Source organism: Magnusiomyces paraingens (assembly GCF_902498895.1).
Source record: "Magnusiomyces paraingens strain CBS 517.90 genome assembly, contig: contig4, whole genome shotgun sequence".
NCBI classification, from domain to species: domain Eukaryota; kingdom Fungi; phylum Ascomycota; class Dipodascomycetes; order Dipodascales; family Dipodascaceae; genus Magnusiomyces; species Magnusiomyces paraingens.
In genome coordinates, this window is record NW_022474070.1 from 1,465,456 (window position 1) to 1,481,455 (window position 16,000).

Consider the following 16,000-nt stretch of genomic DNA (forward strand, 5'->3'; position numbering starts at 1 on the left):
ACCTACACAAGACTTCCATATACTGTAGAAAGAAAATGAAGAAAGCCATCTATTAAAACACTAGCTATCTACACTACAATTCAAAAATCAAAAAAGAAAAAAAAAAGACAAACAATTTATCATCACAATCCTAGCTGACTGAGGTCAGAACCTGCGGTAGTTGTTAGATGGTGGTGGTGGGGGAGGTGGCAGGGAGCTATAGTCCTTTTGGCCACTCGCTGGGTATTGCTGGCCATATTGTGGCTGCTGCTGAGGAGCATATCCCTGGACTGGCGGAGCATAAGACTGCTGCTGTTGGTACTGCTGCTGTTGATACTGTGGTTGTTGAGGATTGCCATACTGTTGGGGAGTATACTGGGGCGTATATTGCTGCTGCTGTGGTGGCTGCTGCTGAGGAGCATACTGAGGAGTGTACTGCTGTTGCAATGGTTGTTGTTGAGGAGTGTACTGCTGCTGCAATGGCTGTTGTTGAGGAGTATACTGATGAACAGGTGGCGTGTACTGAGGCTGTTGCGAAGCATAATTCTGTTGTTGTTGTTGCTGCTGCTGCGGTTGCTGTTGTGGTGGAATGTATGGTTGAGCATATTGCGGAACCGAAGACTGCTGCTGCTGCTGTTGAGGCTTGGGAGGTACCGGGGGCTTATCAAACAAAGACAAGTCCCATTGAGATCCCCCAGAAGTAGCCTGAGGAGTCGAGGGTTGAGAAGCTGAGGATTGCACCGGTGCAACAACAGATCGAGCAGCAGATGGAGCTTGAACAGGTGGAGCCTGTGTAGAAGGTGTATAGCTTTGCATATAACTTGGTGCATAGCTTTGCTTCCCGTACGAGCTTTGGTCACTTGCAACAGACAACTTGGCCAGCTGCTCGCGCAACAAGTCCTGGCTGTTTTGTGCAACAGACCCTTCCAATGAGTTCCCAATCTTGGCTGCCTCTTCACGTCGGTTGCTGACCAAGTCCTTGGCATTGGCCAGTGTTGAGCTCGCAAAGTCACTCAGCCGGTGGTAATACTGGCGCCCATTCTGCACACCAGTCTCAAAGTCTTTCCAGGCTGCATACGCCGCCCGGTACTTCTCGACTAGAGCCTCGCGCTTTCCAGATGTATTATCTCTAGACTTCTTCTTGGTTTGAACTGCAGGGCTTTCCAAAATCTGCTTCCACAAAAGAGTAATCTGCTTCAGCAAGTCTTTTTGACGTTCCTTCATCTGCTCAAACCGTGTAATATACGGCTGGAACTTAGATAGTTCCTCTTTAAACACATTTTCTTCTGCATCTGGTCGCCGTTGATTCAAAACGAGAATGGTTGAAATGTCATCTTCATGAACAACCTGCTTAAAATCAGCAAATGAGGCCTGACGTTCCTTTTTGAGAGTATTCAACATTTGAATCAAACTCTCACAGTCGTCAATCAAACCTAAGAGATTAGAATCTGGAGATGTGTCTAAATCAAGCAAACTGGGCCCGCTAGAACTAGAGTCAGGGGACTCAGTAGCTTGAAAACTTTCCAATAACTTAGGGTTGGTAGGTCCAGCCCGCAAAATATCCAAATATTTCTTTTGCGCTTGAATACTTTGGAAAACCAGTTCGTCAGCCTTGGAACTATTGGCCAAATCGCCCTTGATACGAGTAACGTCATCATATAACCCAGAGTTCATCACCGAAGACGGGGCTTGAGTCCACTTGTGCTTGTATTGACGCTCATTTTCAGCATACTCACGCTCCTCCGTGTGTAAAATAGCCTCAACCTCTTTCACATTTTTGTACACTGAGCGCTTTTGGGTCTCAAGATCGCTTATGGCCGTTTCCACAGGGAGAGATGCAGAAACCTTAGATGCCCAGTCATTGACTTGAGGATCAATGTTTTGGGCATGTCCAAGACTCAGGATATCGGCAGACGATCCAGACAAATCCTCCTTAATCGATCGGAGTTCTCCGGGCAACTTCAAAAACTCAAGTGCCGAGGCCATTTCCTCGTCAGCAATCTCAATTTTTTCGTCTTCTGCACGAAGCAATTTAGCCTTTTCCTCAGAGTATAAACTTGTTTGTCTGTGGATCGCCATGGGGATGGCTGTCTTGAACAATTCCTTTTCGGAGAACAGCGATTCTTCCTCTTTGATTTGTTCAGAATAGGGAATAGGCTTAGCAGCCTCCATGGATGACACCTCGCCTATAGATGATGTGTTAGGTATGTCATTGTGGTAAATGTAGTCATTGTCCTTTTCTAAAGTGGCCACCTCCTCCTCAACCGTTTTGGTCAAGTTGGCAATGTCATCAGAAAACTTTGCATAAGCTGTAGGAACAACACAAGTTGCGAGTTCTTGGAGTTCAGCCAATGCAACTCTCAAATGAGCAATAGCCTCGCCATACTTGGAGCTATTCTCGCATGCCTTAGATTGCAAGTGGTGCGAAACTGCTTGGTAGTACTTGGACTTGATGGTTGCATACTGATGCCATGCCTTTTGGCCCCATGCTTTTTCAGTAAAAATAGCTTGAAGTAGTTCAGCTGCAGTTTCGTACATTTTGCTGGTTCCCTTGGCCAGCTTCGACACCAAAGACGGTTTCGAGGCTTCGTTGAGAATGAGAGTTTCGACAAAGGCCTCCTGGCCTTGTGCAAGCATAAGCTTAGAAAGAGCTTTGACGGTCTCCTGAGTCAAGTCTGTGCTTGGTGCATGCAGAAACTTGTCAAAGATAAACTGGTACAACCCAGACGACTGCTGGAAAGCCTTATAGGACGCTTTGAGATCCTCAGACTCGGTTGCAATGTGTGAGTTGACGGCTGCAATGTTAAACAACAAGGAAGCCTTTTCATAAGCAAGTGAATGCTGTGTTGTTGGGGATTTGCTGCACGCGTCTTGCCACGTAAAGTTAATACGGCAACTTGTTTCATTTACGGGCACCCGTAGTTCTAACAATTCTAGCTGCTTGTAGTAACGAAACAAAGCGGCCCGGCCACTAGCATCACAAGCGGCCCCGCGGGAGTTCTGGCGCAACTGGTTGAGGGTATTAATATCATCAACGTACGCGTCGGCCGACCCGTACGTGGTAGAGAAGTAAATTTTAAGTGGCGCGACCCAATCTGAGTCGGCCATGCCCTTAAGGGGAACAGAAATTTTGGGCGTAATTTTCATTTGAAGGCCTTGATCTTTTGGAAATAAAAAAAAAAAAGAAAGTGACGGGATATTTTAATAACAATTATCTTAAGTAGTAGAAATCTATATAACTGGTGGTGGTTTCTTAAAGAGGCGACATTTGAGAAAAAAAAAAATGGCTTGTGAAGGAGGCGGAATTATAGTATAGTGAAGGTCACGTGTTGTCACATGACTCTCTGACGTCTGGGCCTGCCAAACAGCGACAAAATGCAACTGGGCTGCAAAGAGTCCCGCGTCCCGGTGGAAGATCTTTAACAAAAGAAGCCGATAGGGTTAAACTATATAGAGTTAGAAAGTACAGTTGAATCAATAGTAATACTTACCATCAAGATAATCCGCAATCATCAGTAACTCCAATGCAATGTCTGGACGAATGTCAAAACTCGGGACGTTTGTACGGTCTCGGTACTTGAGATTAAAGTAGAAATAGTCAATCACCGTTTCCAACAAAAGACCGGTAATCTTCGGCAGCTTTACATGATTGCTTTCGGCCTCAATAAACCCAGCTTTTCATTTATAATCGTTAGCTTATCTCTGTCAGTCAGCAAATGTTCGTACTCACAATTGCTCTCCAAAATGCCCCTTAAAGTGCCTGACACATAAGCTGCCTCGCGCTCTACAACAAATACAAAACCGTCGGCCGATTCCAGCGTCACGTACTTGGACTTGCTCATTGTGGAGATATTATCGTAGTGTAGTAATGATGCTGGTTTGGTATTTTCTTAAAGATATCGTCCTGATGGTAAAAAGTTTGCTCTATATTTTTGCTGTGTACTTTTTTTTTTTTTTTTTTGTAACACACACAGGAACCCTTTTTTTACTTACTCACCCAAATTCTCTTCACTAATCTATTCTAATACCACCCTAATTCAAATACGACAAAACCACCACCATTATGCCATCAAACCCCATCCTCGGCTGGGAACGTCTCCAAGATAAGTTTTACCGAAACATCGAGGGTTACTACCTTCAATGGCAGGGAATTGCTATTTCGGAGTACATTGTCGCCAGTGCACCTCATGGAGGTGCCATTGCGTTGACGCGCGACGACTCTCAACTACGCGTTTACAAAGGTCCGGACTCACGACAAACTTCCATCTCTATTTACAGCGGTGCCGGCACACTGATCAAGAAAATTCTATGGGATAATGGCCGAATCCGTGGTTTAGGTTGGTCCCAGTACGAGCAACTCATTGTGGTCTCAGAAAACGGCAGTGCTCGCTGCTACTATGATTTTGACGGCAACTTTTCCCAGTTCTCTTTGGGCAAAGCTGCTGAGCTCAACGGTGTTCTCGAATGCAAGTTTTGGGATTCTGGGTTTGTTGCTTTGCTTACAAACAATCTTTTTGTTTCAGTCTCTCGATACGACGAGCCTAACCCTCGGCTGCTTGCTTCTTCGTCGGTTCAAGAAAAATCTATCCATTCTTGGGCTATAGTCCCGCCGTTTTACCAGCTCGGACAACATGTGGAAGTAATTCTGAGTATCGACAATACTGTAATAGTGGCAGATACTACTGACGTTCACGACAAGTACCTTGAAGAGGGACCGTTTACCCACATGGCCGTATCTCCGAATGGTGAATTTATAGCTCTTTTTACAGGTGCAGGCCATCTCTGGGTCATTTCTTCTGGTTTTCACAAAAAACTTTCTGACTATAATACCAATGAAAAAACACCTCCTAAGCAGCTTGTTTGGTGCGGTAATGATTCTGTGGCAGTCGTCTACGAAGACGAAATTCTGCTTGTGGGCCCCCAAGGCGGTACTCTAAATCTTTACTTTGATGGACCCGTGGTTGCAGTCCCAGAAATTGACGGCATTCGCACAATCACAGACGAAAAACATGACTTTTTTTCTTTGGTTCCTGATGTAACAGTTAATATTTTCAAGATTGGTTCTGTCTCGCCAGCAGCTATTCTTCTTGACTCTGTCGACCAACTGGAACGCAACTCACCAAAAGCCGACGAAAACCTACAAATCATTGGAAATCAGCTCACAGATGCCGTAAACAGCTGTATTGAAGCAGCCGGCTATGAATTTGAGCCATACTGGCAAAAGGCTTTACTCAAAGCGGCCACTTTTGGCAAATCTGCTCTAGAGCTATATGACAGCGATAAGTACGTTGAGATGACAGAGTTTCTCCGTGTATTGAACACTGTCCGTCAAATTAATGTAGGACTTCTCATGAGCCATCAACAACTGCTGTGCTTAACCCCAAACCGTCTTATTGACCGACTGCTGCTTCGCAAAATGCACCTTTTAGCATTTAAGTGCGCTGAGTACCTGCGGCTACCGCAAGACAAAATTTATATTCACTGGGCTTGTTGCAAGGTGCGCTCATCTAAAGAAGACGACGAGTCTGTATGTCGCGAGATTGTTAACCGTCTTGGATCACATGCCGGCATTTCATATGAAGAAATTGCTCAAACCGCCTACGAAGAGGGTCGCCATAAACTGGCCATCATGCTGACGCACTACGAACCACGGCCAAGCAAGCAAGTACCGCTACTGCTAAATATGGGAGAGGAAGAGCTGGCTCTTGACAAAGCAATCGATAGTCTCAATATCAACCTAATTGTGTTTGTGTTGCTGCAACTTCAGCAGAAATTGCCAATAGCTAGTTTTTTCCGTTTCATTAATGACAAACCATTGGCAAGCCGCGTGTTCGAGTACATTTGCAAAGCTCAGGACCCAAAGTTGCTACGAGACTTTTACTACCAGGATGATAGACGATATGACTGCGCAATGCTTCTCTTCAATCAAAGCTTTAAGGAACACGACACTGATGAGCAGCTGGAGAAGCTCAAGGAAGCCGAAAAGACCTTTTTGGAGTTTAAGGAGCGGACCTTTGAGGCTAAGACGACTGTCGAAGAAATGAAGCTTATTAAGCTGCAACTTCAGCTGGAAAACGATTATGATCAGCCGTTTGTTGGCAAAACTGTCACAGAAACAATATCCCAGTTAGTTTCCATTTCACAAAACAGTCGTGCAAACAAGGTTAAGGACGAGTTCAAGGTCCCAGAAAAGCGATTTTGGTGGATCAAGGCCAAGGCCCTGGTGGCACGCCGTGATTGGGATGACTTGCTTAAGTTTGCAAAGTCAAAAAAATCTCCCATTGGTTATGAGCCCTTCTTCAATTTGGTCTTCAAGGCAGGTAATAAGCGCCATGCCGCACTTTACGTACCACTGTGCACTAACTTGTCTTACAAGGAACGCATCAAGCTTTTCGTCCAAGTTGATGCTATTCGCCAGGCCGCCCAGGAGGCCGTCAAGGCTAAAGACCTGGATGAGTTACAAAATCTCGAACCGCTAGCCACATCCACTGTCAAGAGCGAGATTCATGAGTACATCGCACAGCTTAAAGCCAAAAAGTAATAGCAATAGTAGAGAAAGAAATTCTAATTATACATTATTTTATTCCTATTGTAAATTTCCCATTGGTAACGGTCGCAGTTGTTGTCGCCTGCTGCTCCGTCAACCATTTGGGTGCACGCTGCGCGTCCAGCACGCCTGCGTAGGCCAACATTTCGAGTCCTTGGTACACGTTAGTACCTTCGAATCGGGTTGTCAATGTTGGCAAAAAGCCTGAGCCCCCTCGGTAAGGTTCCTTGATTTTGACTTCAAACGTGGGGATCTTGGCATGAGTGACGATAACTTCGTCGTCGTCATCGTCGTCTTGATTTGTTTTTTTTTGCGGAGGTTCGGGCTCACCGTGAAATCTAATGTTGATGAGTCGTCGTTTTTTGGTTTGAGGAGTTTGTAGATACCCGTCCAGTAATTTCTGAACAGTGCTTTGCTTTTTCCGTTTTTTTGAAAATATTCTGGGCTCTGCGGTGCCTGCGCCGAACTTAGACCAGGGACCTAGTGATGCTGACCCCCGAGCTACGCTTGTAAGACTTAGTAAACATTCCAATGATTTGGTTGGTAATGCATCCACCGACGTCACAATGATGGGTCGGCGTACTCGTGACAGTGCTGCTGTCAACGCATTTAGTGCTGCAGTAACATATGCCTTTGCTACTGCTCTGCGCGGGAATGTGTGAAGAACATAAGATGAAGAAAGTGGAACTGCCAGAAACACCGGCGCCAAATCTGCCTTAATTCTTCCAAGCCCGCTGTCCCTAGACGATTTAAGTCGCGTGCCAATTTTTCTAATATTCGTAATGCTTTGTTCTTCAAACACCTGAATCCGCACAACAAACAGAGATTCTGTAGGATGCTGATGTGCGCTAACGTGTCCACAGATAATCGGGTACAATGCTTCGCAAAACCGTGCAAGAAATGGGCCAGGTTCAATGTGAGATACTGTATAAGGTCGCAATGGAGCTCCAAGACTTCCGGAAGCTACAGAAACTGCTGAGTATGTCCATGCATGTGGCAATTGGCCTGATGTATTGGAAATAGTTTCCGGTGTTGGTCCACGGGACTTTTTGTTTACTCGATCCAGAAACCGGGCCACGTCTGCTTGGGCAACTTGCATCAGTGACAGCCCATCCGGCCAGAGATCGTAAATGATATTTTGCACTAAATTTCGTTTTGTAGGTGACTTATGGCCCTCCATCTTTTGGTATTGTGCTAGCAGAATCTTCACAGCTCTGTTCTGGTCTCGGGTATTTGTCTGAGTATAAACCGTAGGCCAATGTAATAGTGCGATGAAACGCGAGTCTTGAAGCCAGTCCTGAACTAGGCGCAGCAGAGTGTTTCGAGGCAATGCATGTAGCACTTTATTGTACTGTTCCGAGTATGCCTTACTGATGTAGTTATCCGGCAGGAACTGTGCCGCAGACCGGGTCGTTGGCATTTGTTTTGTTTGGATTGTTTTGTTTAGCGAGTGCCACAGAATGTGTTGGTATTAAACCAAAAAAAAAAAAAAATAAAACGGGATAAACAAAAAGAGTACGGCTGAACCATTCAACCCCAACCCTGAAAATTTCCCAAAATGGGATTTTTTTTTTAAAAATTTTCTTCTTTTTTTCCAAACCTGCTTAAAAGCGAAATAAAAAAAATTTCAAAACGCATCACACATGTCGACCGAGGAATCTAAACACCTTAACGAGCGTGCAGAACTCTTTGTACGCTCGATTCCATATGAGGCGACATCTGAAGAACTTTCTGATTTTTTTTCCAACTTCTGTCCAGTCAAGCATGCCGTGATTGTTACCGACGCTGAAAACAAATCTAAGGGGTTTGGTTTCGTTAGTTTTACAGAAGCTGACGACGCGAAAAAGGCTCTAGAAGAGGCCCGCAAGACAAAGTTTTTGGGAAGATATCTCCAAGTTGATGTGGCACAAAAACGTGAGAGAGGAAAGAAGTCTGCCGACGATGATTCCGAAGAAAAGCCTAAGAAGACTGTGGAGAAGGCCCACTCTGTTGAAAAGCGACGACCTAGATTAATTATTCGCAATCTGCCATGGTCTTGCAAAGACCCCAAAAAAATTGAGAAAATTTTTGCCAAGTTTGGCAATGTGATTGAGGTTTTGATTCCCAAGAAGGAGGGTGGAAAAATGGCTGGTTTCGCGTTCGTCACTATGCGCAAAAAGGCACACGCGCAAAAAGCTGTCGAAGAAACCAAAGCACTCAAGATTGACGGCCGTGAAGTGCAAGTTTCATTTGCCGTTGAAAAGAATAAATGGCTGGCCAAGCAAAACGGTGGAACTGGTGAGGAGGATGATTCTGAAGAGTACGACGAATCTGAAGATGACGAAGAAGAGGAAGAAGAAGAAGATGGTGAAGACGAAGAAAAACCAAAAAAGAAATCTAATAAAGATTCTAGCCGCTCTAAGGCTGCTTCTAATGAACAGACTATTTTTGTTAGAAATATCCCCTATGATACAACTAAAGAAGCTCTGCAAGATCACTTTGAGGAGTTTGGTCCGGTGTTATACGCGCTCCCAGTTTTCGACAAAAAACTCAACCAGCCTAAGGGCACTGCATTCGTTGCTTTTGAGAATGCTGAGGACTGCAAGGACTGCATTGCTAATGCACCTCAGGTATCTTCGACATCCCTCCTGCTTCCTGACGATGTGGATCCACGCTACGTTTTTGAAGGCCGTGTCCTGAGCATCACTGGCGCACTGCAGCGTGACCGGGCAGAAGAACTCGCGACAGCGTCAAATGCCAGACGACAAGAACTTCTGGGTAAGGCACCCAAGGAAAAGGATCGTCGTAACTTGTTTCTGCTGAATGAAGGCCGAATTCCTCAAGATTCGAAGCTAGCAGTGCATATGAATGCTCAAGAACTGGAGATGCGTGAAAAATCGTACGACCAGCGCAAGACGCAACTTAACAAGAACCCGAGTTTGCATCTGAGTTTAACACGGTTGGCTATCCGAAACCTTCCTCGCGCCATGAATGAAAAGGGCCTTAAGGCGCTGGCACGCAAGGCAGTAGTGGAGTTTGCAACTGAGGTTGCCCAAAAGAAGAGACAGCCACTCAGCAAGGAGGAGTCGCAGCGATCCACAAAACAAATTGAAGAACTAGGACAAGCTGCCAAGAGTAAGAAGGGTGTGGTGCGCCAATCTAAAATTATCATGGAGGAAAAGGGCTCTGGGTCCTTGGGTCGCTCGCGCGGTTACGGCTTTGTGGAGTTCCGTGATCACAAGACTGCTCTTATGGGTCTGCGATGGCTCAACGCCCATGAGGTTACACGCGAAGAAATTCTTTCTGGTTTGACAGAAGATGAGGTAGAACAAAAAGTGCAATCTTCAGACGATACTAAGCGACGACGACTGGTGGTGGAGTTTGCTATTGAGCATGCACAAATTACGAAGCGTCGCAAAGAGAATATGATCAAAGCTCGTTTATCAGCCAAGCGCAAGGCCGAAGATGAGGCCAGCGCACCCAAAGAACGGGAACCCGCTGTTAAGAAGGAAAATGAAGAGAACAATACTCGCCATATTATTGGCAAGAAGCGCAAGATGCGCAAGCTTGGGAAATAATTAAATATATTAAAGATCAACATAAAAGCAGATAATGCCAAAATAAAAAAACAAACGAGATAGATTATTAATTAGTGGTTACGTGGTTTTTTAGAATTGAGGGACATGGTGCGCTCGACCCAGCCGGCGGCGCCACCCTCAGACTCTATAATCTCATCAAGAGACTTGGAAGACTTTGAAGATTTTTGTCGCGTACGCCCGATAATGGCAGTGTTGCGGGTGCTTGGGATACGTAGAATTTCCTTTTCAACCTCCCAACCAAAAGCAGTCGCAATATCTTGAACGTGATCCACAAGCGATGCATAGGTGGACTTGTTAGCCGGGTCTTTTGGAGGATATCGAATCTTAGATCCGGATAGAGAGTATGAGCAGCAGGGAATAACAATGAAAGGTCTGTCGAAAAGCGGAGCCCAAACAGTCAGTTCATCTGAGTGATTGCCAATAAGGAAAGCATTTTCAGGAAAATCTGCAATGTTGACACGAGAAGTATTGAGCAGAGACGCGTGTTTCTTGTCGCCAGGGTGGTCGAGTAGCACTTTGGGCACAATGACTTGCTCTTTAAGACTAGCACGCACATCTTCAGTGTAAGTTGCCCAGGACTTGCGCTCACGTGCGTCAATGCCATATCCCTTGTATCCTTCTTTGATGAGAATGTTAACAAGCAGGCCGTTTCCACAGCCAATATCAACGAAAACAAAGTCGTCTTTGGATTTATAAGTTTGATTCCATAGCTCAATGATGAATGCCGCAATGGCTAGGTCTTCGAAAACATGTTTCTTCGGGTCGGTTGTTTCAACCCATCCAGAAACTAAAATTTTGGAGTACTTGGCCTTGAGATCAATGTAGCGATCTTGGAAAACAACTTTAGGAACAACAAGATCATGGTGCACACGCTTCTTGTATCCTGTTTTTGCACCAAACGAGTGCTTGTAAGGAGTCTCGAGCAGATGAAGTGCAATACGAATCATGCGGTCGACAGGGTCTCTTTCGGCAAAAGGAGGATCTTCTGGATTGCTTTCGTAAAGAAGGTAGTGAACTGAGATGGTGTAATTGTGATAAAGCACACCAACTGCACGCGCTGGTGGTAGATAAAAGGGGCACTCATCAGGCGATTTAATGTGGGGTATATAAGCGACAAAGATGGAATCTTGGGGAGGCTTTTCTTCGTTAGTAAATTCTGGGTCTTGGTCTATTCGCAGTGTGTGAACTGCACAGGTCTGGTTAATGACGTGATCGCGGAGCGGGTTGCGAGGGATGATGCGCCGAACGATTTTGCGCTCGGGGAAAACCAGCTCTGTTGGAACACTCCGGGCAGCAGTGTCATCCAGGTAATATGTAAGAGGCATGGCATTGGGGTCAATTACAGGCGCTTCCGGGCGCACAAGTCGTAGCAGTTGGTAGTTGGCCAAGGGGGAGGCAGTCTCACCATCTGCAAGCGATTCTTCGTGCGACAGATCGCCAATCTCGCTTCGTGAAGTTGCTGAAAAAGCTTCTGAAGTAATGTCAGTCACGCCGCGTCGACTCAGCCAGCTAGCTACCGCATCGTAGTCAACAAGCTGGTCAGATATAATGTCTGTGCGCATGATTGAGGTAGAGTTAATATTGGGCTCCAGAATAATATTGGCCATTGCCTTTTCAAAATCCGGAGCACCAAAGTCAACCGGGTGTGAATAAACAGGCGTCCATTGAGGGCCCAACACAGAAGGTTCGCCACGAATGTCTATGGGACGGAACTCTGCGGGCTTCGGAACAGCTTCTGGAAGGGCTTTGTTTTTAGGTGTTCGCGTGCCGTCCTCGCAGCGTTTCTTGCGCGGGTACTTTTTGGGAGCTGCTATAACAGACTCCTTGGTATCATTCGAAACATCAACCGGTTCTTTTTCCGTCTCCTGTAGTTCCGGTGCCTTAGTCTCAGTTTCAGTTTCTGGCATTTTCCTGTTGTATTTTGAGCTTTTGAGGGTCTGAAAGTGTGTGAGGGGAAAAGTAAAATCCGCATGGCATTTAAATTTTTTTTTTCAAAGTCACCTACCGCTACTCAAAAATTTTAAGGACCCGACGGGCCCCGGGTCACAAAATTCGGGCAATTATCTACACTTGGGAACATTTAATAAGAACCAGAAGCATTTCATTATATATATAAAACGGTATTATACAAAAAATAAAAGAGAGAAAGAATAATCAAATAAAAAAAATCGTCTAAAAGAACAGAACCAAACCGTTTTTATCGAGGACCCGGCCGCCGGCGCATTCCGCCACGCCCGCGCGAAGGCTGCGCAGCACCACGGACCTTGGCCAGGGTTTTCGGCCGAAACATTGGTGCAAGTCTATAAAAATCTGTTAGTATCACATTGATTATTTTAAAGTAAAACACTTACCTGAGCATGTCGGGCACAATAAACATGCGAACGTGTGAGCCACGGACATAGACTTGCTCAAGATGCGATACACGGCCATCGCGTGCAGTTACAGTAACGTCCCGCAGCTGAACGTTCATATTATCTTCAGCTAGAAAACAGATGTTAGTCAACAAAACAGGGCATTTTTCGTGTCAAAGACGCGTCGGAGACTTACCTTCGAGAAGTTTGCCACGATATGTTTCGCCGGATGTAAGCTCCAGAGTGACGGAGTGGCCCTAGAGCAGTTAGTATTTAAAGCAGCAGTAAATAAAAGCCATTTAATTCTACTTACTTGAGCCTCGTTGAGCAGCTTGATGGGAATTCCAATGGAGCCCATGATGATGATGATGATGTTTGTACTTGTGTGTTTGGTGGTGGTGAGAACTTTTTTTTTTTTTTTAAGGCCTTATTTTATTAATTTTCTGCACAACCACCAAAAACCGCAATCACCACCAACCACCCACCTATCGTCCACTGATACGACCGACACGCAATGGTAAACCCGACCGACGACGACTTTCCCGGGCCCAATGGCTCACTTGGTCCGCCAAATGGGGACTCTGACTCTTCTTCTATATTTTCTTTAGAAAAAGTTCAACTGCAATTTGCGGTCTCCAATATCGTATCATTTGCAGTAGCAAACAACATTTTGTGCATGGCCCTTAAGACGGGCCGCATCATTCGCATTGACTTAGAACATCCGCAAGACGTAGACGGTAAGTCTTTTAGCCTACGCTTATGTCTTTTTCTAACATTTTATAGATATTGACATGCCAAAGCGTTCTGCTGAAATTGGTCAAATTCAGCGAACTTTTCTTGACCCCACCGGTTCACATCTTATCATATCAACCACGCTCGGCGAAAACTACGCTCTCAACTACCAGTCTACAAAAGCAAAGGTTCTTGGACGACTGAAGGGTCTTCATATTACCAGTGTAGCATGGAACCCTGCTCATCCTACGCGTAACACAGGTGAAATTCTTTTTGGCACTGCAAACGGCCTCATTTACGAAACATACATTGAGCCCTCCGATGAGTACTTTAAGCGCGAAGATCGTTATCTTCGTCAGGTTTGGAAAAGCCCAAATGGAGATGCTATTCGTGGTCTCAACGTTTCATACGGTAAAGATTCAAGCATACGTAAGATTCTTGCCACTTCTAGTTCTGGCCACATCTACTTTTGGCAAGGAAAGGTTTCGTCACACTCCAGCCAGGACATTATACCCGTTTACACCAAATTTTTTGAACGCGAAGAACCCGCAGTCGAATTATATGAAGCAGCTCCAGAGTCTACATTAGCTGTCATTCCAAAGCCCTCAAAGCCTTCCAAGTCTCAAACACCGATCTTTGCATGGTTAACTGGCATTGGCATCGTTCATGGAAAAATTCCTACAACTTCTTCAGCATCCACCGCCAAAGAAATCATCTTTAAAGAGTCTGAGCTTTTTCTTTCTACTGAACTTGACACAAGTGACTCCCAGGCTCTCAAGTCGTTAGTACTTACTGACTATCACATTGTTCTACTTGCAGGGAACAGTATCTACGCCATCAATAGACTAAACAATCAAGTCGTTTATCGCGAAACCGTACGTGGCGAGCCCGTAATTGGACTATGTGCTGACACAAATAACTCGACATATTGGGCATATACTGCCGAAAATATCTATGAAATTGTTGTTGACAATGAGGACAAGGAAATTTGGAAAACATTACTGGAAAACAAGGAGTATGAAGAAGCCTTGAGATTGACTCAAGACGTGTATTCTAGAGATACTGCATTGGTGGCTTATGGTAGTTACTGTCTGGAAACTAAGGATTACCCAAAAGCTGCACAACTTCTTGGTGCCTCTAGCAAGCCGTTTGAGTCGGCGGCATTGGCTTTTATTGACGCCAAAGATTACTCATCTCTTCAGGTGTATCTAACTACCAAGCTCAAAACTCTTAGCAAAAGCGCACCAATGCAACGAACTCTTGTTGCAAGTTGGATTATTGAGCTGTATATGGAGAAACTTAATACACTGGAAGACTTGGCAGCAGCTAAGGGCGAACATCAACCCAATGGCAACTCTACTGAAAGCAACCATAGCCAGGAACTAAGCGCCATGATCAAATCTTTCCAGGACTTTGTCACAGCCAATACTGCTGATCTTGACAAGTCTATAGTATACGAGATCATTTCGTCGCATAGCCGTCGCGATGAGCTCTTGTTTTATGCCAGCAGCGTCAATGACCGCCAGTTTGTGCTCAACTACTGGATCCGCCTGGAGCGATGGACAGAGGCACTGCTTGTGATTCAAGCAGAAAATGACCCCAGACTTTACTACAAGTATGCAACCGTGCTCATGGTTAATGCTCCTAAAGCAACTGTTGACACATGGATGCGTAACTCGGAGTTGGATCCAACGCGATTTATCCCTACCATTTTAACGTACACCAAGGGGTACCGACCAGACCCTAGCCAACCTAGTGACCAAAACCAAGCAATTCGGTACCTTAAATTTTGCATCAACCATTTGAAAAATACAGACGCCATTATTCACAATACATTAATTGCCTTTTACGCGAGTAACGATGCGATGGACGAAGGCCCTCTGGTTGCGTTCTTAGAGGAGCAGGGTGAGGGCCAGGTTTATTATGACACAGATTTTGCACTACGGTTGTGCACTGCGCACAAGCGTGTGCAAGCTTCAGTTCACATTTATTCGTCGCTGGGGCAGTACGAAGAGGCGATTGACATTGCGCTGGCGCACGACAATACGGAACTCGCCGGGCTGGTGGCCGACCGGGTGATGGACGGAAGTGCGGGCGCTGCAACTAATACCAACAGTAATGGAAGCATGACGGATTCCTCGCAGGTGTTGCGCAAGGAGCTGTGGCTCAAGATTGCAGCTCATGTTGTGCGTGGGCAACGCCCAGATTGGTTTAAGGCAACAGCAGCAATTCTTGCACGTTGTGAGCTGCTCAAGATTGAAGATTTGTTGTCTCTGTTCCCAGACTTTACACAACTTGATAACTTCAAGGCAGACATTATTGCATCGATGGAGCAGTATAATCGTACAATTAACTCGCTCAATAAGGAGATGGATGACAGTGTCGTTCTTGCGCAATCAATTCGCACAGAGATTGACCGACACAAGCGCGGATATGCGTTGGTGGAACCAGGTGAGCAATGTTTCCTATGTTACTTCCCATTGGCGACCCGCAAATTTTACGTCTTCCCGTGTCAGCACACGTTCCACTGCGACTGTTTGTTGGAGGTTGTACTCAAGTCAAGCGACTACAAACTCATTTCCAAGATTCGTGAGATTCGTGCAGAAAACGGCACCAACAAGGAGGAGCTCACAAAGCGCATTGATGAGGTGTTGTTGCACAGTTGTGTGCTGTGCTCTGAGGCACGTATCGATTCAATTGACAACCCACTTGTGTCGCCTCTCGACAGCCGGGCCCAGGCGGCCGAATGGGCCCTTTAGAGATTAGATTTCATTCTTATTTGTTGTTTGTTATAGTAACTATATATATCTTTA

General features: G+C 45.5%; 7 protein-coding genes across 7 annotated transcripts; 3 read left to right on the forward strand and 4 right to left on the reverse strand.

Moving 5' to 3' along the window:
* Positions 1 to 144: 144 nt before the first annotated feature.
* SAPINGB_P005237 (uncharacterized protein) lies at positions 145 to 3,821 on the reverse strand (the record flags this gene model as incomplete). Its single annotated transcript, XM_031999951.1, has 3 exons — positions 145 to 3,140; positions 3,471 to 3,653; positions 3,710 to 3,821. The coding sequence occupies 3 exons, from the start codon at positions 3,819 to 3,821 to the stop codon at positions 145 to 147; spliced, it is 3,291 nt and encodes a 1,096-aa protein (XP_031855842.1).
* Positions 3,822 to 4,042: 221 nt separating this feature from the next.
* Positions 4,043 to 6,520, forward strand: SAPINGB_P005238 (uncharacterized protein; the record flags this gene model as incomplete). Its single annotated transcript, XM_031999952.1, has 1 exon — positions 4,043 to 6,520. The coding sequence occupies one exon, from the start codon at positions 4,043 to 4,045 to the stop codon at positions 6,518 to 6,520; it is 2,478 nt and encodes an 825-aa protein (XP_031855843.1).
* A 34-nt stretch (positions 6,521 to 6,554) lies between these two features.
* SAPINGB_P005239 (uncharacterized protein) lies at positions 6,555 to 7,946 on the reverse strand (the record flags this gene model as incomplete). The annotated part of the gene is made up of 1 exon (XM_031999953.1): positions 6,555 to 7,946. One exon carries the CDS (start codon positions 7,944 to 7,946, stop codon positions 6,555 to 6,557), a length of 1,392 nt encoding a protein of 463 aa, XP_031855844.1.
* A 223-nt stretch (positions 7,947 to 8,169) lies between these two features.
* SAPINGB_P005240 (uncharacterized protein) lies at positions 8,170 to 10,083 on the forward strand (the record flags this gene model as incomplete). The annotated part of the gene is made up of 1 exon (XM_031999954.1): positions 8,170 to 10,083. One exon carries the CDS (start codon positions 8,170 to 8,172, stop codon positions 10,081 to 10,083), a length of 1,914 nt encoding a protein of 637 aa, XP_031855845.1.
* A 71-nt stretch (positions 10,084 to 10,154) lies between these two features.
* Positions 10,155 to 12,011, reverse strand: SAPINGB_P005241 (uncharacterized protein; the record flags this gene model as incomplete). Its single annotated transcript, XM_031999955.1, has 1 exon — positions 10,155 to 12,011. One exon carries the CDS (start codon positions 12,009 to 12,011, stop codon positions 10,155 to 10,157), a length of 1,857 nt encoding a protein of 618 aa, XP_031855846.1.
* A 290-nt stretch (positions 12,012 to 12,301) lies between these two features.
* Positions 12,302 to 12,813, reverse strand: SAPINGB_P005242 (uncharacterized protein; the record flags this gene model as incomplete). Its single annotated transcript, XM_031999956.1, has 4 exons — positions 12,302 to 12,404; positions 12,456 to 12,585; positions 12,652 to 12,712; positions 12,769 to 12,813. The coding sequence occupies 4 exons, from the start codon at positions 12,811 to 12,813 to the stop codon at positions 12,302 to 12,304; spliced, it is 339 nt and encodes a 112-aa protein (XP_031855847.1).
* Positions 12,814 to 12,969: 156 nt separating this feature from the next.
* Positions 12,970 to 15,946, forward strand: SAPINGB_P005243 (uncharacterized protein; the record flags this gene model as incomplete). The annotated part of the gene is made up of 2 exons (XM_031999957.1): positions 12,970 to 13,192; positions 13,239 to 15,946. The coding sequence occupies 2 exons, from the start codon at positions 12,970 to 12,972 to the stop codon at positions 15,944 to 15,946; spliced, it is 2,931 nt and encodes a 976-aa protein (XP_031855848.1).
* Between the last annotated feature and the right edge of the window lie 54 nt (positions 15,947 to 16,000).